The 22,208-nt window shown below is 42.3% G+C and overlaps 1 protein-coding gene across 1 annotated transcript in view; it reads right to left on the bottom strand.

The window, feature by feature from the left end:
- Positions 1–9,697: 9,697 nt before the first annotated feature.
- LOC311053440 (protein jagged-1a-like) overlaps positions 9,698–22,208 on the bottom strand; it is a 57,033-nt gene continuing 44,522 nt past the window's right edge. Inside the window, exons 18-24 of the mRNA XM_084068967.1 lie at positions 17,436–17,549; positions 16,228–16,337; positions 15,145–15,402; positions 13,370–13,501; positions 12,291–12,441; positions 10,571–10,839; positions 9,698–10,012 (exon numbers count right to left, since the gene is read on the bottom strand). Coding sequence (XP_083925093.1) covers positions 9,710–10,012; positions 10,571–10,839; positions 12,291–12,441; positions 13,370–13,501; positions 15,145–15,402; positions 16,228–16,337; positions 17,436–17,549 — 1,337 coding nt within the window. The 3' untranslated portion in view covers positions 9,698–9,709. The remainder of the gene's footprint in view (positions 10,013–10,570; positions 10,840–12,290; positions 12,442–13,369; positions 13,502–15,144; positions 15,403–16,227; positions 16,338–17,435; positions 17,550–22,208) is intronic.

Genomic DNA, 22,208 nt, shown 5'->3' with positions numbered 1-22,208 from the left:
AACTTAATTATCTACACTAGGGGTTTATTGAAATGGATTTTCCCAAGCTTGCTACACCTGTATACAGCACTGGATAGTTTAGTTAGCTGGCTACCTACGACAATACCAGCTAGGTATGACAGTCTGTCTTCATTGTACACTAGCAACAATGTAATGTACCCACAGCATCATCACTCGGTTGGTTTATAAGGTCAATTTGTATATTATGACGACGTCATTTGATGTCACAGTGTGATGTCAGCGTAACGCATGAGGAATCCACCACATTATAAAGCCTCATCTTTATAGCTCCTTTCCCACTGGACAAAACCCCCTCAAACATATTAACATTTGTACCTATTAACATTTTTGTCTATTTGGTGGGAGCTGGGAAAGGTTACAATTGCCATTAATTCCCAGGATCAATGACTCTGCAGTAGTAGTCATGGGTATTTACACATCCCAGAGAATTTGTACACAAGTGGGGAAAAAAGGAGGTACCTAATCTTGTCAATCCAAGATCCAATCAAACATCGAATGTGATCCACATGGAAACAGCGGGTATTCATGAGGATCTCGGACTTCACGTGCCAGCCTGTGAGGTCAGTTGTCTCATCTATGTAGGACATATCTATGACGTCTGTCTGTCTGTCCCAGAGGTCTGCAAGCCCGTCAGGCCCAGACGCGATCCGACATGGTGCGTTGATTAAAGGGATCGTTCACCCCCAAAAACATTTTTTTAAATATTGATTAGTCACCACTTGGAGACTTGCATTTATGGATTGTGAGGATGAGCCCTTTTGCGGCTGGAAGCAGTACAGAGGCGTTTGTGAAGTGCAACCAAAAGGTGTGTTTATTCACCGACATCAAACAAGACAATACAGGAGCTCCAACACAGGTGACAGACATGGTGTTGCCTGGCTCTCATTCTACCTCTAACTGAACAGGCTTGTTACTGGCAGCCTTTTATACTCAGCTGGAGCAGCTGAGGCAATTAGGACTCCACCATGTCAAGGGGTAAATCAACAGATATACAAATACAGAAATATATAAATACAGAAATACATATTAACTCATAAAATATCTTAAAACTCCATGAACTACACCACTAATGATTCTCATACTACAACTTTACACAAGGTCCCTCACAATTCCAAATACACATTACAACCCCCCTCTGCCCTTCTGACTTGGTCCAGCCCAATTACACTGGCAAACAGAACAGCCCACTTTGGTACATGTTAAGCTTTCAATCATTACTCAGCATTACCCATATTGCACCTCTCACACATTCCACTTAGTCTCTATTGCACTCATATTACACCAATTGCACTTGCCAGATATCACCAAACATGTTGTCTCCATAGGTGGACTAGTTAGCTAGTGGCCAGTGCAAATGCAGTGCAAATACTAAAGTGACCATATGCTATGCAATGAATCCATCCATAAATAAAGGTTACAATGTACATCTGCAAATGGCAAGTAACAGAGGACCTCTCTGTTACATGGATATTGTTTAGTTTTTGTCATATTCCTAAGCCAATAATTTGATGACCGGCAGCAGTTCCGGTAGGAGACACAAAGAGTCTCCTTTGTGTCTCCTACCGGAACCGCTGCCTACCGGTCCGCTTGTCATCAAATTATTGACTTACTGTAGGAATGCGACAAAAACAAAAAAATATCCATAATTCAAGTCTCCATGGGGTGACTAATCGATAGAAAAAAAGTACATTTTTGAGTGAAATATCCCTTTAACAAACGATATTTACAGTATATATCTGCTGCTATGCTCACGCAACTTACTGTACAGTATGTCTTACCTCAGGTACTTACCATATACCATGTGTAAATATGTAGATACATCGTCTTTAATAATCTATCCTTTTTTTAGGGATTTCCCTTGTTCCCTCTTCTTCTTCCCTTTCTCTTTTTACGGAAATAACAAAAAAAAACGCTTTGCACAAAAACTAATTTCACCCACAGTTTTTTACACCTCTAATATGACAATAAAGTTGTTTCAGCATGCGACAGACGGAGTATAACCAGCCCTATATGGCGTGAGGATGGTGACATATTGCGCATGCGGCGGCTTTTGGTGGCATCTGCGCCACTTCTCCCACAAAGGGCTTTGGTGCATGGCCTGGCGAGGCCTGCTGCAGCGACCCACACGCCACGGCTGTCTTTACCAAGAGCTGCAGAGCAGATGAAAGAAAGGGCCTTTTTTAAGCCATTAAGGCCGGGGAAGCATCTGTCTGTCCTTTTAGATTTTAACCACTTTAACCATTATCCTTATAACATGGGCTATTCCAAAATAGCAGATCTACAAGCTAACGTAGCGTGGCACTCGAGCTCGTATCTGCAATTTATTTTTTTGAAAAATAATGAAAATGAGTGAAGATGAGTGATTTTTTTTAAAGTGAAAATGTTACTCAGATCTTTGCTTCTAGTGTCTTCTAAATACAGTAGTTTATAGTTATGTTGCTATAATATCAGTGGTTCTCAAACTTTTTCATGTCAAGGACCACCCAAAATTGTCCGCGGACACTCCCCCCCCCATCTCAAAATATTTTGTTCCAGGGACCCCCAGAAGCAAAGATTTGAGTTAAAAATGTATATATTTAAAGATTTGCACACATTTCTACAACTTTTTTTTCCCCAAAAAATAGCAGACATACAAGCTTCTTGTGCGGCACTCGGTAACAGTGTTGCCAGATCCTGTGAGAGAAACAAGCAACCAGGTCTAGGAAAGCCAGGTCTAGGAAGGCTCTAGAAATAGCCAATCTACAAGCTCACAACGCGTCGCGATGCGACGCGTTGTGAGCTTGTAGATCGGCTATTTTCGAATAAAATCTGGCGGGGAAATCATAATAAGCAGATCTGGCAACCCTGCTCGGTAATGCGCTATGAGCTTGTATATCTGCTATTTTTGAATATAGCCAAAGAAATCTAGTGACACAGATGCGTTCCCGGTCTTAATGCATTAAAGCTGCAGTTTTCCTGTCATCACCACTAGCCTACCTCCTGCTCTGTGTCCTGACACTGAGCATGAGGCCAGAGCTGAGGTTTTTCTGGGGGAATTCAGAGCAATAGGGTTTTTTTCTCCTCTTTGTTTTGAACTTCTAGACCACAAGAATGCAGGTCGACCCGCGCAAGTTGTATGTGTCATAGCCATTGGTGGAAAAAAGTAACTAAGTTAATTTATACTCAAAGTATAGTTCCGTACTTTATACGTTCGGTTCTGAGGTACTTTTACCTCTGAGGTACTTTTACTTTACTTGATACTTTATACTTCTACTCCACTACATCTCAGAGGCAGATTTTTCGTTTTTAATCCACTGCAAATTTGAAAACTTTAGTTACTAGTTTCTTCGCAGATTAATATTATTATTACAAAACATACATGACCACTTAAGCCTTATCCATAGTAGGCCATGTTTCTAAACACTTTTACAAATATTGTCAAATTTAGAAAAGAAATATGAAATGGGTCATTCTGCAAAATTATTACTTTTAAGTATATTTTGATGCCAGCACTTTTGTACTTCTTGGCCTTTCACTTTGTTGTATTGCTACTATTACATATCGTCTCTGTCGGATGGAAACCTCACATGTCCAAAATTGTTACTTTTCAGGATTCAAATTCAAAAGCAGCAAAAGTAAGCAGATCTACAAGCTCAAAACACGTCACTTGAGGATCTGCTCCTTTTACGAAAAAACGAAAAAAAAGGATAATAAGATAAGAGGTTTCGGCCCGACAGCAACAATAAGTAAAACATTTATAAAAATGTAGTACTTGTTCCACCAGAGGTTTTCAACGATATGGACCACAGAAATGTCCAGGTCAACAGCGTGAGAGGCATATGTGAGTCATTACTAGGACCCAGAAGCAAGCAGAACGTTATGATAGCAGATAAGATGAACCGGTTCACTGAGCCCCGTGCAAAAGGAGAAGTTCAGGAATGAGCTCAGTGTCTCCTGTATAGATAACGGTTTGGTTCTCAGAACTTTTTTTGGATCAGGGCCCTGCACTTACAGTAAAAGCAGTGGTGGAAAAAGTACTCAAATGTTTTACTTAAGTAAAAGTATCAATACTGCAATGTAGAAGTACTCATGTTACAAGTAAAAGTCCGGAATTCAATTCAAAAGTACTTTTACTTCAAAAAGTAAAAGTACAAAAGTATTGGCTATCAAAATGAACTTAAAGTACCAAAAGTAAAAGTACTCATTATGCAGAGTGTCCCATTTCAAGTTTTCAAATGTATAATTTTTTTTTTTTTTTTTTTTAATACTTTTTTTTATCCCACGATTTTGTAACCCTTATTTTTCACCCAGTGCCAATTTGCTAAGTGATCCTGGGCGCTGCACTCCCCTAACCAGCCTAGGGAGGCCAGGGCCAAGTTCATGCCTCCTTCAATGCATAAGAGCCAACAGACCTTCTTATCACCTGACAGGGGGGAGTTTCCCTGGTTGGACGTAGCGCGTGGAAGGAACACGTTATTCCAACTAGTTCCCTTCCCCTCCATCAGGCGCCCCGGCTGGCCAGGGGGAGGCAGTATAGTGACCAGGATTACTACATGTTTTTGTGAAGGTATTAACTACCCTGAGAGACACGGGGAGAGTATAAAAATCTTTTGAAAATACCAGATCTACAAGCTCACAATGCGTCGCTGTGAGCTTGTAGATCGGCTATTTTCAAATGGCAGAAATGTAAATAGGGCTGAAGTGGTTGATGTATGTTTTGTAATAATAATACAAATCTACAAAGTAACTAGTAATAAAGGTATAAAATAATAGTGGAGTAAAAGTACAATATTTGCATCTTTGTAGTGGAGTAGAGGTAAAAGTATTTGAAATTGGAAAGTAAAGTAAAAAATCCTCAAAAGTGTACTTAAGTACAGTACTTGAGTAAATGTGCTTAGTTACTTTACACCACTGCTTAAAAGTCTCAAAAGTGTTCACGGCCCACCAATCTGACCACATAATGCGGCCGTGTTAAGTGGTCAGAACGGCAGGCCGTGTGCATTTTTAGACCAATCGATCGATTGGTGTTCAAGTCAAGGACCCCCAAAATGATATGTATTTGCCTGCGGACCCCCCCCCCCCCCCCCATCTTGACATATTTTGTTCAAGGGACCCCCAGAAGCAAAGATTTGAGTTACAAATGTTCGCTTTAAACATATATATATATTCAAAGATTTGCTTGAAGGTTCACGATTTTTCCAAAGTAGCAGATATACAAGCTCATAGCGCGGCACTCAGTGCCGCACTATGAGCTTGTATATCTGCTATTTTTTAATGGCCCAAAGTATAAAAGGTTAAAGTGGTTAAAATGATTATGATGCCATATTATCACATTTTGCTGGGGACCCCCTGGAACCGCCCCAAGGACCCCCGGGGGTCCCCGGACCCCACTTTGAGAACCAATGCTAGATAGGGAGCCGAGGGCTGCAAAAACCTGATCACCCCGGGTGATCGAGGCCAGTTTTAGGAACAACCAAGAGAGAGAGAGAGCCCTAACTGAAAAAAAAAATCTAAAGTAGCAGATCTACAAGCTTGTGGATCTGTCTGTCTGTCTGTCTGTCTGTCTGTCTGTCTGTCTCTCTCTCTCTCCGTCCCTCCCTCTCTGTCTCCGCCCCCCCCCCCTCTCTCTCTCTCTCTCTCTCTCTCTCAGCAGTGTTGACATCATGCGTTTCTCTCCTGACTTCTTTTCCCACACTGTGTGTCTCCATGACTCAGCCACACACACACACACACACACACACACACACACACACACACACACACACACACACACACACACACACACACACACACACACACACACACACACACACACACACACACACACACACACACACACACACACAGCAAAAACGTAGCTACTTTCCAGCCATATCCCATAGAGTTCATCAGTGTGTGTGTGTGTGTGTGTGTGTGCGTGTGTGTGTGTGTCTGTCTGCCTGTCTGTCTGTCTGTCTGTCTGTCTGTCTGTCTGTCTGTGTATCCAGAGGTAATCTTGCAAAGCGGTGGACAGATCAGAGATAAATGTCTTATGCACTGTACTGTCGGTAGGTCAAGGTCAAGGAAGTACCTGCACGCATTATTATTTCACATACTGTACGTCCAAAATGGTTACTTTTCCGGATTCAAATACAAAAATAGCAAAAAGTAGCGGATCTACAAGCTTGCTTCGCGTCACGTTTCCAGCTTGTAGATCTGCTACTTTTGTGCGACGCTGTAGTATGATCAAGTAGGGTGTTCATTTATCTGTGTCACTTTAGGTTTATTTGGCTATTCAAAAATAGCAGATCTGCTATTTTTGAAAAAATATTGAAAAAAACTTTTTTAGATTTTTTTTTTCAAAAAACTGTTAGGATTTAGATTTTTTTTTTATGAATCGCCTCAGGTCTTAATGGGTTAAGAAAAAACACAAAAAGTTGGAGATAAGAGGTTTCTGCCCGACAACAACAATATTTTATAATTTCATGATGGAAGGCAGCGGGGGACGAATTCGCCTGAAACTTCTTTACTGCATGTATAACATTTTGAATGCAGGCCTTTTTCTTGTAACCGAGTAGTTTTTTATTGTGGTATTGCTACTTTTACTTGGTATACAACCTCCATACTTCTATCACTGGGTTTTCATGTTCTCTCAATTCATTTCCAGCTAAACATGGGTGATGTTGCTCTAAAGTGAATCTCAAAGTGGGGTCCGAGGACTCGCAGGTGTCCTTGAGTGTGTTCCAGGGGGTCCCAAAGCAAAAAAAAAGAAAAGAAAAAAACCCTTAACCCCTTTTTAATATTTTGGCTATTAAAAAATAGCAGATCTACAAGCTCATAGTAATTCTTTGAAAAATCTTCTCTAATGGGGGTCCAAAATCCTTTCACATGGGGGTCCGTGGCCTAATGCAAGGGTTCCCAAACTTTTCAGGCTGTGACCCCCCAAAATCATATTTGAACTGGGGACCCCCCACCCTGACAAGCACTTGGCATTGTAGGGGTTGAGGTGTTACATTTTTGACTCGGTTCCACAGATAAATATTGTGAAAATAGCCGAAATACAAGCTCACAACGGCACGTGTAGATCGGCCATTTTTTACAGAATAGTTTGTTGGTTACTTTTGACGTGGTAATGGTCTTATTATTAGTTTTTAGTATTACGTTTTTTTAATTTTAGAGGTATTAAAAAGGTATTAAAAGTCATTAACTTGTAACTTTAGAAATGTGCAGATACCTTGTACACACTTACACTGTATGTTGGTTTGTTTACTGCTGAGTGAGAAAACAATGTTGCACATTAAGCTAATCCTCTGGGGACCCCCCAAAATAAACTGGGGGTCCCGACCACTGGCCTAATGTATCAATGCGGGGGTCCTTGTTGAACTAAAGCCCTTCAGGCTCAACAGCTCTTCTCAGTACAAAGACAGACTCATGTTTCCTGGGTAGATTAATGTTGTGGAACACAGTCAGTGTTGCTTTGAAATGCTCACGCACGCACAGTACAAAACCTCTCCCCTTTGTGTGTGTGTGTGTGTGTGTGTGCGCCAAGCATTTAATAAAACAAAACAAAACCAGACACTGTTGCCAGGAACAAACTTTTATTTCTCAAGTTCCAAAAACACTCTGGTGGAAACAAAACAAAACAAGTAAAGTCTTTCTTGCCATTCCTTCCCCCCTGTGGTGACGATCTGAGAGGGAGAAGAAAAACTAAACGGAAAAACAAACCAGTCCGTCCGTTGTTGTTTTTTTCTCCACACAACCTCACTTTAAAAAAAAAATCCTATCCAGAACAGGGAAGGTGTCATGTGACCGCTCTACAGTGTTCTCATTGGACGCGCTCTCCTTCAAGTATTTCCTTGTCGTCAGACGTCGGAACAAGGTTGGTCGACCTGCAAACTACAGCCCATCCACATTCTTACGCAAAACAAACTACAAAAATCATTGTTCCCTTAAAACAATTAAAAGGTGTTGTAAGTGATATTCTTTGTTAAAATAAGTGTTATAGAGCTCTATATTCTGATAGTAATCATTGCTATTTAGCTCTTTAGTAAACAGAAAATATATATTTTCAAGTCCCTTTCCAATCAGGAAACTTGGAAGTAATGAAACAAATAAATGAGCGGACAGATGGACTGCAACGCAAGCTGATAAATGGTCTTAGTGGGGTTTTCTCTCCTGATTGGATGAAATTGGGTGTTCCACCTAAAAACATATGTTCTGTTTACTTAAAGCTGCACAGATGGGGATACCAGGGGGTCCCCAGCAAACCACTTTAACCATATTTCATACTTTGGCTATTCAAAAATAGCAGATCTACAAGCTCATAGCGCGTCACTTCGTGCCGCGCTATGAGCTTGTAGATCTGCTATTTTTGAAAAATCGTGAAAATGTGTGCAAACCTTTAAATATATATTTTTTACATTTATAACATTTTTAACTCAAATCTTTGCTTCTGGGGGTCCCTGGAACATATCATTTTGGGGGTCCTTGACATGAAAAAGTTTGAGAACCACTGCTATAAGAATATAGAGCTTTAACTTACTGTTTAAAAAAAAAATCACATACAGCACCTTTAATCTCAGTGACAAGCAATATGTCTGCACTGTATCAGTTCAGCCACCTTACACACCCTATATACTTCATTGTATGTCAGATAGCGAAAACAGCAGCGTTGTGGGTTTGTAGATCTGCTATTTTCGCCTATCATGACATGACCAGGATAGGGTTCATGTGGTTAAAGATTAAAATAAAAATAAAAAACAACAACCCTACAGCAGCAATATCATCACCCCTCCCCCCCCATTTACATACATACTTACAAAACATACATCCTGGCAAAAACTATATACCAACAAAATGGTACAAAAACAACGCACTTTAATGTACAAAACATTTTTCACCGGGCACAAAAATGCCCATTACTATTGTTAAAAATTAACTATTCTTTGAAGAACACTTTTGGCGTTTGAACCAAACATACATGAAAGAATATTATCATCAACAACAACAAAAAGAAAAAAAAACAAGGACGTGACGAGCTTACAAAGCCGACATGCCTTCAAATCTAAACAACGCGCATAAATAAAACAAAAAAGGAATGATATCTTTAAGGCTCTTGAGTATTAAGTTAATGAATCAAATATACACAGTTATTAATACAAAAAAAACAAACATATGTACACATCTATACAACCACATTTATCGAAAACGTCAATTCTTCACGTCGGCAGAAACTGCTGAAAGACACAGATACAAAAAAAGAAAAGAAAGTAAAAATAAATAATGTGATTTGTTTTCTTTGTGGCTCACATTCGACGCAGAACTCGTCGGCGCCCGGGTCGGCGCGGAATGCCGACAGCGCGCGAGAGGTTCCGACGGAACGGCGTCCGGACTCTCCGACAGGCGCGTGTCCATGCAGATCTCACAACCCTCGTTGGTACCCGTTCTGCAAAGCATCACGGGAGTGCGGCAACCGCGGTAAATGTTTCAGCGCCAGTGTCTGCCAGCTGGTCAAACAGACAAGGATTAAGCACAGGGAAAAATCTATTTTTTTCTACCGACTTTTTCGACTCCGAAAGCACTCTCTTGAGAGAGTCCTCGCTTGTTTTTCGCTTTACATTAAAAATCTTCGCCGTAAACTTCAGATCGAGCTTGTAGATCGCGATTTTCTCATGATGTTTGCCCCCCCCCCCAAGAATAGGTAGACCCTAGCGTTCATGTTCCTGGTCGGCTAAACGATGTATTCCATGCGCCGTAGGCCCTGCGCCGACTCCGCCTCTCTGTTGTTCTGTTTGTTCGTCCAGTCACAGTGTTTCCCCGTCAGTTCGTCCCTCTCCACCAGCCTGTACGCGGGCGGGGCTTTGGCGAAGCGTAACGGCTTCATCCTCCCGTCGTCGGCCTCGTCTTCGTCGCCCGCCTCCGACGCTGGTCCGTTGGTCCTGATCTTGGCGTTGATGGCGTTCTTGTCGTCATAGCGATGGTGGTGGAGGAGGAGGGGGTGGTGGTGGCGGTACTGGTGGGGGTCGTCTTTGCCCTGAGGGAGTGAGGATATTATAGAATAGTTAACAACAACAGACTAAATAACCCAAACTAGATTTGAGAAAACAACGAGGCTTTACAACAAAATTCGATAACTAACTGAAACTGTACAGAGAAAATGTCCTCAGTTTTAGTCTTTGTCAATATTTCATACATACAGACTTTTGGACAAGTTTCACATATAATGACATTGCCCAATATAGGGACACAGATTGAAAGGATGTAATACACATTGACTGCTTTTTGGTGAAAACAAGCTATATTCAACTGCCGATAACAACAGAACGGACGATCGCGGTTACAAAGTTTTTTTTTTTGGTTGAAAGAAGAGAGACTCGTCTTTCCACGGAGACGTTTGTTTACATCCGGGTTGATTTTTTTTCGTCTGTGGATCGTCAAAAAGACTCAAAATAAGGTAAAAAACTAACACTGTCTGACACAAAAACTAATATTTTATTCAAAAGCTTAAAACAAAAAAGAAAGAAAGACCAAAAAAACTTTAAAAAACTTTAAAAAAGAGCAAATAAAAACTGAAATTCAAAACGAAAATAACCTTGTGTGTGAAGCCATTGGAGGCGGGGTTCTTCTCGATGTGGTTCTTGATCTGGTTCAGGTGTTGTAGCTCTCTGGCGTTGTTCGCGGTGTTGTTGTCCTCCGTCGTCGTCGGCGCCGCCGGGCTGACGGCGGCGCTCTGGGTCTGAGCACTGACGCCGGCGTGCGCGCTCTGTTTCCGCCGCCTCCGCACGCACCACAGCAACGCCACGGCGACCGCCAGCGCCCACACAGCGATCACCATGGAGACCAGCAGTGGCACCAGGTAGTCTGTTGGGACAGCAATGAAACAGACAAGTGTTAACCCTTTAAGACCGGGAATGGATCTGTGTCATTTGTTAGATTTCTTTGGGCTATTAAAAAATAGCAGATCTACAAGCTCATATAGCTTGTAGATCTGCTATTTTTGAAAAATCTTGAAAATGTGCAAATCTTGTATATATATATTTCTTTTAAGGGATATTTCACTTTAAAAAAACATTTGGTCATTTTATCATGTACTCAGGGCTTTGTGAGCCCCCCAGACCGTTTTTAAGTTGCTTGATTCAGTATTTAGATATTTGATATTCATTTTATCAGACACGCCCCCTTCCTATACAAACCCATAATAACTTCAAACACCATTTTAACCATGTTAGATTCATCAAAAACACCCGTCCTTGGTTCTGGTGACTCACCCTGCCCTCCTAATGCGTGAGGGGGCCGTGGTTTTCCGATAATTGTTTTCATTTATTAAAAAAAAAAATGTATTGCATTTTATTTTTTCATTTTCCTAAAAAAATATAAAAAATATATGAAGAAAGTAATTGAAAAAACACGGCCCCCTCGCGTATTAGGGGGACGGTATGAGTCACCAGAACCAAGGACGTGTGTTTTTGATGAATCTAACATGGTTAAAATGGAGTTTGAAGTTACAATGGGTTTGTATAGGCAGGGGGTGTGTCTGATAAAATGAATATCAAATATCTAAATACTGAATCAAGCAACTTAAAAACTGTCTGGGGGGCTCACAAAGGCCTGAGTAGACGATAAAATGACAGAAAGTTTTTTTGAAAGTGAAATATCCCTTTAAGCGAACATTTGTAACTCAAATCTTTGCTTCTGGGGATTCTACAAATGTCTTCTAAATCCTAACAGTTTTTTGAAAAAACTTGCTATAATATCAGTGGTCATGTCAAGGACCACCCAAAATATGTATTTGGCCGCGGACCCCCATCTCAAAATATGTTGTTCCAGGGACCCCCCACAGAAGCAAAGATTTGAGTTGGCTTTTAAAAAATATATTATTCAAAGATTTGCACAAATGTTCACGATTTTTCAAAAATAGCAGATCTACAAACGAGTGCCGCACTATGAGTTTGTATATCTGGTATCTTTTTAATAGCCAAAGAAATCTAAAATAAGATGCGTTCCCGGTCTTAATGGGTTAAATAGTTCCATATTCCGATCATTGCTATAGAGTGTTCGTTCAGTAACAGGGGTCTCCCTGTCTCTCCAGCTCTTTATTAAACAGAAAATACATGTTCAGGTGGGGATACACATATTATCCAATCAGGAGAGAGAACTCATACAGGCTACAGGATAAAAAAAAGTGAAATTGGAAGTGATGAAACAAATAAATGAGCAGACAAAACTAGAACTGGAACACAACCTTTGTGGGATTCTCTCTCTTGATTGGATGAAATTTGAAACCTACAGAGAGACTGTTATTATGATCTTACCGTTGGGGTTGTGGGTTTGTCGTCTCTGGACTCGGACCTCTGCGATGGCGTTGATGATGGTGCTATTGGTCTTCTTCCTGCTGACCAGGTCAATGAGCTTCTCACTGATCTCCTTCACCAGGGCCTTGCCTTGCCTCTGCTCTTCTGTCCACTGAAACAACACCGACAATAATCACGTTACTCAAATTGCCCTACAAGCACTTGGTCAGACACAATGCTATATTGATCATGATAACATAATAGGCTCTATTCACAGCAGCCAATCCAGCCAAATTATGAAGACATTCACAGGTGTTACCAATGATACTGGTGAAGGCTCTGTTCCATTCTGGTCAAACAGAGTCATTGGAAACACTCTGCTACACCAGTGGGTCTACAGTTGGGGTCCAGGGACCCTCATGGGCTTCCAAATGGCCCCTTACAGGTGTGTAACTCTGAGAGTGTACAAATGGAACCAAATTTGGTTCCATTTGTACACTCTCAGACCTATGGGGGTCGTGGAAACCACTGTGCTACACTAAATGGAACAGAGCCTTCATTAGTATCATTGGTAACACCTGTGAAGGAAGTGATAATATGGCTGCTGTGCATAGAGCCTATAACTGATATTTAAACTAACTTGAGGAAGAAATCAACTGGCAAAAGAACTAAACAAACAAGCAAAAAAATAAAGAAATAGAAAAAAGAAAAGAAAAAAATGGCAAATGAAAGAATCTCTGTTGACTGAGGGGTCTGCTATAGACAAATATATATATATATATATATATGAAGACAGAAAACCTCCCACAGCTTCTCTCAGGGAGGGACTGTGCACTCCAATGAAGGTGGACAGGGCTCACTCAATGCTTCATAAAAAACATTCTGCACGAAAAATGCAGAATTCTCTCAGGCCCCTTCCTGAGAGAAGCAGTGGGGGGTAGAGAGATGTGGCGAGGTGGGGTGGGTGGTCTTCGAGGATTGTTGTAAATCTGCTAGTGGTCCAGAACTCAAAAAAAGGTGGCGAACCATTGGACTGATGAAGCAGAAATATGCATTAAAGTTAAGAAACAAATAAAGTGTAGTAAGTAAGTGAGACATACGATGGTGACGTGGATCTGGTTGGCGGCGGTGAGGGACAGCTGACAGGACATGGAGACAGACAGCTCGGAGGACACGTTCCTCACGAGGGACAGGTTCCTCAGCTCCCCACACACCTGCTCCACTGTCACGCCCTGCAAACGACACATTACACTACTTTATTCATAACGCAATGTATTACACACCTGCTCCGCTGCCACACCCTGACAACTCAAAACTGATGATGTACCTCAAAATTGTACTTAAATGACGACTTCACCCATTTTCAACCTATCTTCATATAATTGGTCCTCACTAAATATATTCTACTGGGTCTGTGTCTCATAGGAAGCCTGTGGACACTTCAGAAACCCGCCTACCAGTGACATCAGCGTCAGGCAGATATTTTTGTTTTTCATAAAAAAAAATCACATTTTAAAATTTGACTTTTAATAAAGCGAGAACAATAGCTTCCATTATAGCATGCAAACGTTCCAGGAATAGAAAGCCTGTAGTTTCTATTAGCCTGGATTCCCCATCGATGATGTCACTGGTAGGCGGGTTTCTGAACTGTCCATGGCCCTCCTCTGAGACACAGATCGAACAGACAAAAATGGTACCATATTATAATTAGCATTAGTGAGGACCAAACTGGGCTCAGTGGGGCCGAAGAGGGACAAAAAAGGGTGCCAAATTTGGCATCAACGGTTTGGCCCTGAGTTGGTCTGAGGCAGACCTACTCAGGGCCAAACCGGTGATGTAATGCTGCTTGCTACTGATTGGCGGTGGTCATGAAACATGATTTCAGTAGACTAAAGTGAGGTCTGTATTTGCTCTCCCTCAGGACTTCAGAACATGTAGTCTGCTGTGATTTTTGTTGTTATTTGTGTATATATTTTGCAATGGATTTTCTGTGATTTGCACCCACTTGGTTGTGATTTACACTGGTTTTGCTGTGCTGGGCTGCTATGTGGAAACGCAGCATAAATGTACTTAACTCATTCAGTGGCAATGACATGTACAGTGTTAGTGTTAGTGATCCTATGACTTCCGGAGAAGTCATAGAATAAATAACGTGATCACAACCAACCCAGCCCCGTGCGGTCTAATGTGAAAATGTGAAAAATATTTTTTTCTCTGCTTTTTTCTTTTGTTCTGCGTTTTTGGCAAGAACAAACTATATTCAACAGCCAATAACTAAAGAACGGAGGGTCGCGGTGACACGCTTTTTACCCCGATGGAAGCAGAGCCACTCCTCCGTCTTTTGCGACACTCGGTGTGCCGATCGTTCTGGAGCTAAATATTCTGTGGCTCAAAAACGTTGGCACTGGCTGCAGACTGACGCAGTGAATGAGTTAAGTTACTCTCCATCACTGAAAATCAGGCATAAACCCATTAAGACCTAAAGCCGATTCTACAAATGTCTGCTAAATCCCAACAGTTTTCTGAAAAACGTATGTTTCTATATCAGTGGTGCTCAAACTTTTTCATGTCAAGGACCCCCAAAATTATATGTATTTGGCCGCCGACCCAATCTCAAAATATTTTGTTCCAGGGACCCCCCAGAAGCAAAGATTTGAGTTAAAAATGTTCACTTTAAAAGAATATATATTCAAAGATCATTTTCAAATTTTCTACAAGCTCACCGAGTGCCGCGCTATGAGCTTGTATATCTGCTATTTTTGAATAGCCAAAGTGTAAAAGAATGCTTTTTTTTTTAGCTCAAATCTAAAAATGACACAGGCGCGTCCCAGGTCTTAATGGGTTAAATGGAACCTTTTTTTGTCGTCACACTGACCTGGGCCAAGCTGTCTCTGTTGAAGGTGAAGGTGACGTTGGCGCACGGGGTCTCCGGGTGACAGGGGTGCGTGCGGGGGGCCGGCGGCGGTAGGTTGTGCGACAGCGGGGGGGCGCACTCTCCCTGGCTCGCGCACGGTTTGGTGAAGCAGCGGTCGTCCCGCACGGCCACGCACCTCTGTCCCGCCGGGCACTCTGTCCCTCCTCCCCCGCGGCTTTTACCTGCCGCCAGGGCACAGCTTCTGGGACCGCACCGCATCTGTACCCAACCGCAACCACAGGCACATGGACAACACATGGGTTAGAGTATAGCAATTTGTTGCAGTCGGGCAGAAACCTCTCCATACAGTATGTTGTGTTTTTGTGTAGATCTACAAGCCTTGCTCTCACACCAACAGCACTATCATCATGCATATTACATCAGTGGTTCTCAACCAGTGGTCCCGGGGACCACCAGTGGTCCTTGAAAGGGGTTCCAGGTGGTCCCCAGCTAAATGATGGAGAGTTGGTATGGTAACCAAATGGACCCTTATAGATAGATATCTTTAACTCTTAAAGAGTTGGTATGGTAACCAAATGGACCCTTATAGATAGATATCTTTAACTCTTGAGAGCGTAAAATGAAGCCAAATGGACCCTTACGGGTCCATTTGGCTTCATTTTGCGCTCTCAAGAGTTAAATGATTTGTCTCTCATTCACTGCCAAGGACGACCTTTACGACCTTTTTTCCAAAGGCTCAGACTGCCAGGCTCAGACGATTTTGAAGACTTATTTTTTTGTGTTTCCACTAGATGGCGCTGTTCCGCAACCTATGAGCCACCATTACAGGCTCAGACACAGGCTCAGACAAATGTAGGAGATCACGTGATCACAAGAGTTTCTGCTCCATTCACTTCCTGGTTAGCGTATTTGGGGAAAACGGCTGTATCTTGCTTTCCCTTTTCCCCCCTGCATTTTTGACAGGCTATTTTCAACGGCCTACAACACGGAAAAGGGTTGGAAACCACTTATACACATGAGTATACATGAGACCGGTAACAACAGGTGTTATCGTTTTGTGGGTAAATGTCACGAGTGTGATACCTTGGTACAGGTGACCCTCGCGTTGTGACACTGGCAGGAGTTACAGTCTTCGTTCCACCTGGTTCCATCTGCAGCCAGCAGTCCATCCACCACGCATGGCCTCCCTGTCACTGGAACCGAACAAAGCACAACGTCAGCCATCTTCTCCAGCTAACAAACACACCTTCACCTCAATGGGTGCAGTACGTTAGTCCGACAGCGCATTCCTCCGACAGCGCAGCGCTCCGACGTTTCCAATACTGAACCCGAACCAAACCCGCACCCTAACCCTAACCGCACGCGGATGCCACATAGTCGGAGAAAAGGTCTGTCGGATTAACGCATGCCTCCCCACCTCAATCACCAGCTAACACAGTGGTTTTCAGGCCATGATGACCCCCCAAAATAATCCTGTTTGAACTGGGGACCAACCCCCCCCACCCTGACAAGCACTTGGAATTGTTGGAGTTGAGGTATTTTGTTTGACTAAATATGTTTTTAAATAGCAGATCTACAAGCTCACAACGCCTCAAGGCTTGTAGATCGGCTAATTTAAAAACTGTTGACTCTTTCTCAGGAACTTTTTCACAATTTGTTTGACAATTCGTAATAATATAGTTTGTTGATTGCTTTTGACACAGTAATGGTCTTATTTTGTATTTTTTTGTATTAAAAAGGTCTTAAAAGTCCGTCACACAAAAGCATCAAAAGTAGCAGATCCCCAAGCTCAAAACATGATTCATACATAGTTGCGTGCTAGCCTGGAAACCAGACTAATCTGCCAGTGTAAAAAAAGCAATCCAATCGGATGTGATTGTATTTCGCTGCCCCCGAAGTTGTGGGGCACCAATCAGGGCCTAGTATGCAAATATGGGGCGGGTTTATCACCAGATGCATTTTTTTTAATCCGCCCCTTGGAAATGCAGGTTCCACACAGAGATTGCAGACTAATGTCTACGCAGTGATGTTAGTCTGGCAATGCCAGGCTAGTCGCGTGCCAGTGTCATGCACCGAAAAAAAGCTTGTAGATCTGCTATTTTTTCGGCTTTAGGCTTACGGTGAAAATGTCCAGTTTTTTTAAGTGGCATTCATAAAATGAATGCCACTAAAATGTCGATGTCCTCACAAGTATAGTAATACAAACCTGTGTGTGTGTGTGTGTGTGTGTGTGTGTGTGTGTGTGTGTGTGTGTGTGTGTGTGTGCGCGCGTGCGTGCGGTCCTTCTGTACCTTCCAGACAGTGATGTCCGGTCCTCCCAGCAGCACACAGGCAGCGGTAGCCGTTGATTTCATCCACACAGGTGGAGCCCGGGGCACACGGAGACGACTGACACTCATTGATGTCTGAGAGAGACAAAAAAAAAACACTGTCACTTTAAAACCCAAACCACTGACCTTATTATTATTATTACTATTTACAATGTAGGCATTTTAGCAGACGCTCTTATCCAGAGCGACTTTATTTATTTAGAACATTTCACTAGAGCAGGGGTCTTCAACGTTTCAGGCCAAGGACCCCCTAGCTGAGAGAGAGATGAACCAGGGACCCCCTCTATATTGTATAAAATTGTGTTTTAGATTAAACTTTTTTTGTTTACTTGGTCTGCTCTTTTTTCCCTCTGCACCCATACCTCTTTGCCAAAAATAGCAGATCTACAAGCTCACAGGCGTTGTGAGCTTGTAGATCTGAAAAAGGGATCCTCAGAAAAAGGGATGCTAGGGTTCAAGTGGTTAAGGTAAAAAAAAAAATCATATCACACAAAGATTTGACGGACCCCCTGAAGTAACTCTGAGGAAACCCCTAGGGGTCCCGGACCCCCTGTTGAAGACCCCTGCAGTAGAGGATAAACACCTTGAGATGCGGTTCATCTCGCTTTCGAGAGGATCGATCCTCAAAGCACAACACACAACAAGAAAACAATCCAACAACACAGAACAAAAACATATCAACAACGACACACATAAAGGCTCTCCCACCATCTCAAACGCCACTACATCAGTTAATAATAACTAGACCATACCCGGTCGACGCATCCATGGGGGGATATGCGCACATGATCTGGCAACCCGGGAGGAAGTTCGTCCCATAGCTGGGCAGCCCCGTAACCATGGCGACATTCTTTGACACAAAAGCGCTAATAAGAAGCTGAGATTTGATGAAATTGAAAAACAGGCTTCACAGTTAAGTTCAGATGGTAATGGTCAATGGCTGTGTGCAAAATCAGAGCAATTGGTCCAGCCACTGAGGAGAACCGGGGAGCTTCACCTACTCCCACTACAGACCCACTACAGACAGAGGTTACTAGAATTATAGGGGTGCAATACGTTAGTCCGACAGACCGTTCCTCCGACAGCGCATGCCTCCGACGTTTACTATACTAACCCTATACCAAACCCGAACCCTAACCCTAACCGCACGCGGATGCCACATAGTCGGAGTAATGGTCTGTCGGACTAACGTATGCCCCCCGAATTATAGTATGATATCCTCAGAAATTATTGAAATTGAAATAAATTGAAATAAAATAAAATAAGACATAAAAATCTATGCAAATAAACAAACATGATGCCAAAATAGAATCATCTTAAAAATGAAATGAATAACAAAATAAACTAGATGAACCAGCAAAGAAGTCTTGTAAACGTTACAAGAATAAATTGATCAAGTGATCAACGCCTCCCAATTTCTTTCGAAATTCTGGGCACAATAAAAAAGGTTGTTGAGTTTGTCTACAATATGCTTACAGCTTACAGCTTGATGTGTGTGTATATAAACACATACATCAAATCCATAGAGACAGTGTAAGTGCCTCAGTAAACTAGGATCGCAGGTTAAGCCAGGAACATAGCATCTGTTAAAAAATAAAAACAAAAACATGAAAGCAAATGAAAGCATTATCGCCATTATTTCTTTTGTTTACCAGCACAAGGTGGACAGTAACAAAGTACATTTATGAGTACAGTACTTAAGTAAACTTTTTGTACTTTGTTTTTTTTTAATCTAATGACTTTCACTATATTTCAATGACAAATATTGTTCTGACTCCACTTCACGTTTCAATGTGTGAGCTTGTAGATTTGCTATTTTGACTGTGTTTATGTTTTGGGGGGAAATGTCTACGTTTCAACACAGCAATGCATTGATATTAAAAACACAATGTCTTCTTTAGTTGGACTTTTGAATACCCAAGTATTTTTTTTATAGAAAAGCAATAATCTTTTTTTAAGCAACTTTCATTTGTAGTTGAGTAAATATTGGACCAGGAGTATCTATCTATACTTTGACTCGGGCCCCATTATCGTCTATGTCAGGTGTAAACCTCATATGTGAAAAACTGTAACTTTTCAGGATAAAAAAAAAAAAATCACACCCAGTGTAAAGTGAGCGGTACCTTTGGCGAGTTCATTTCATTAAGCTATATGAACTAGAGGAACAATGTTAAATCCCTGTCCATTCATTTCAAGGCTGCTTGAAGGCAGGTCACCCAGCAGTATTCAGGCGGTACTCCTCTATTTGATGTGTGGGCACTGGTACACACACACACACACACACACACACACACACACACACACACACACACACACACACACACACACACACACACACACTTCTCGCAAGTGTGCTGAGACAGCCTGGGTGTGTGTGTGTGTGTGCATGTCTTTAAGTGTCGCATGTGTTGCACTGTCTCCTGTTTGTGTTTAATTAGTGTAACTGGTTTCATCTTGGTTGTTGTGTTGCAATCAGCTGCAGCTGTTGATGCCGTGCTCATACGGACATACGAACACACTCGGTCACGTGTTGGAGCAGATGGCACCACTCAAAAACGGACAGAAAAAAAGTAGCAGATCAAAACACTGCTACTTTTGATGACTCATTTTTGTGACACACTACTGTGATCAAATAGGACGTAGGGCCCGACAGCAACAATATTCATCATCATCTCGTCTCTCAATCCTCCATAAGTCAACCTGTCTTCAGTGACAGACAGAAGGGAAGGGCTGAGAAAGAATAGTCTTAGAGACATTCAATCTTAGTCTCCGTTATCAAGATGGCAACGAGGCCAGTTTTGTCAAACTGGGTCACCGTGTTCTGGCCAGAAGAACATTTTCCCACACACAGCAGCTAACAGACAGACAGACAGACACACTGCTGGACGGCAGGGAGGAGATCCGTTTCAGAGACACACACACACCCAGATAAGATCAGATCGCTTGAAATTACAAGGCGGCAGGAGTTTTGGCTCGGTCCAACACAAAAGTGGGAACGGGGGTGGAACTCACAGCAGATTCAAATCACTGGCGTCCACATTTATATGACAATTTATTTTATATATTTATTTTTTATTGTACAAATGGAACCTTTTTTTCCCCCATTTTTTCTTTGGGACCCCCACACCGTTAAATCCTCAGTGTTTATTTAACTCTGAGAGCGTACAAATGGAAACAAATGGATGCTTACGGGTCCCATAGCGGTTTATTAAAGATGGAGTGCCATGATATTTTTCAACCCTAAAACCTGATCATAAGGTATTATTATTATGTAAGTATTTAAAAAAAAAAAAAAAAGTGTACAGAAATTGTTTAAAAAAATGTTTTATGTGGACACGCCTCCAGTTCATTAAGTATGCCTGGTTCTCACCTTAGCACCTCCTCCACCACCTTAGCACCACCCACCTGTCCTAGTCCCTCCTCCTACTCATGCCCACACCTGTTGTGTTATGATAATGAGGGGGAGGGTATGTTTTTTGGGGGCTCTGTGATGTCACTAAAGGGCTGTTTCTCTATTGGCACGTTTGACCCTCAAGATTTCAGCCTCCAGGAAGAAACTCCAAATAATCAGAGAAGACATAAAACACCATAAAACCACCTCCGGGGGGCTTAATGAAGTTCTATCAACCTCATAGACACATGAAAAACAGAAAAAGTGCAAAAACATGGCACCACCTCTTTAAGACCCCCTGGTGGTCCCCGGACCTGATGTTGAGAACCGGTGATTTATGTCTCAACGGGATTCGAACCCTGATCTCCCCGGTAGTGATGCGCAGGCTGACCCATAGCTCGCAGGAACCGCAGGTTGACCTGCGGGGCGGGCGGACGGGTTATAGATTACAACACAATTATCGCGGGGCGGGCGAAGCGGGTCAACCCACGGAAGAAAAAAAAAACACAATACACCTTCTCTCTCTCTCTCTCCCTCCCTCTGTCCCCCCCTCTCTCTCTCTCTCTCTGGAAAGCAATTGAATGGACTTGCTTGTGTGTTGAGAAGCCGTCTTTTTATTTTTTGGGCGGGTTGCGGGACGGGACGGGTCATTCATTTTTGCGGGACGGGTTGGGGCGGGGTTGGCTCCCGCGCGGGCGGGGCGGGTTGTGAAAAAACCTGACCCTGTGCATCACTACTCCCCGGTCTTATTTTATTTTTTATTTTTGTGGAATGGTTATTGTGAAAAAATATGCCAGTGAGAGATTATATCAAAAATAACCTTTGTTCAATTGAAAAAGCTACCTAGTAGCTTTAAATATACTGTATGTTTTAAATGGAACCTATTATGCTTGCCCTCCTTTCCTTTCATATACTGTAGCTATAATAGCAGATCTACAAGCTCGCCATGCAATGGCCGAATGTTTCGGCCCAAAATAGGGATGCTAGGGAAGTCAGTGGAGGTCGGCTGGGGCCAAGACCTTGCCCAAATATGGAGTCACACGTCATAGACACGTCATAGATGTACGCCGTAGACTGACCGCATGTCATCCCAAATCCAAATGTAAGCCACGTTGCTATTAGATCCTGTCCTTTTATCATTTAAAAAAAAAATATATTTTGTATTTATTTATTTGTTTTTTTTCTTTGTCTTGTTTTTTGTGGGTTTCGGGTTTCTGTTGCAGTTTGTAGTCATGGCTGCCAGCTCCCACCTGATGTTGTGTGGGAGTTCAGACCGCTTGAGACCGTACCGAATAGTTGCTAGTTTACATAACGTCTTCAGACTCGGACTCCAGTCCAAGATG

This window comes from Gymnoscopelus microlampas, assembly GCF_963454915.1.
Source record: "Gymnoscopelus microlampas genome assembly, chromosome: 2".
NCBI classification, from domain to species: Eukaryota; Metazoa; Chordata; class Actinopteri; order Myctophiformes; family Myctophidae; genus Gymnoscopelus; species Gymnoscopelus microlampas.
Note: the sequence above shows the minus strand (reverse complement) of the source record. Positions and strands in the feature narration are given on the sequence as shown.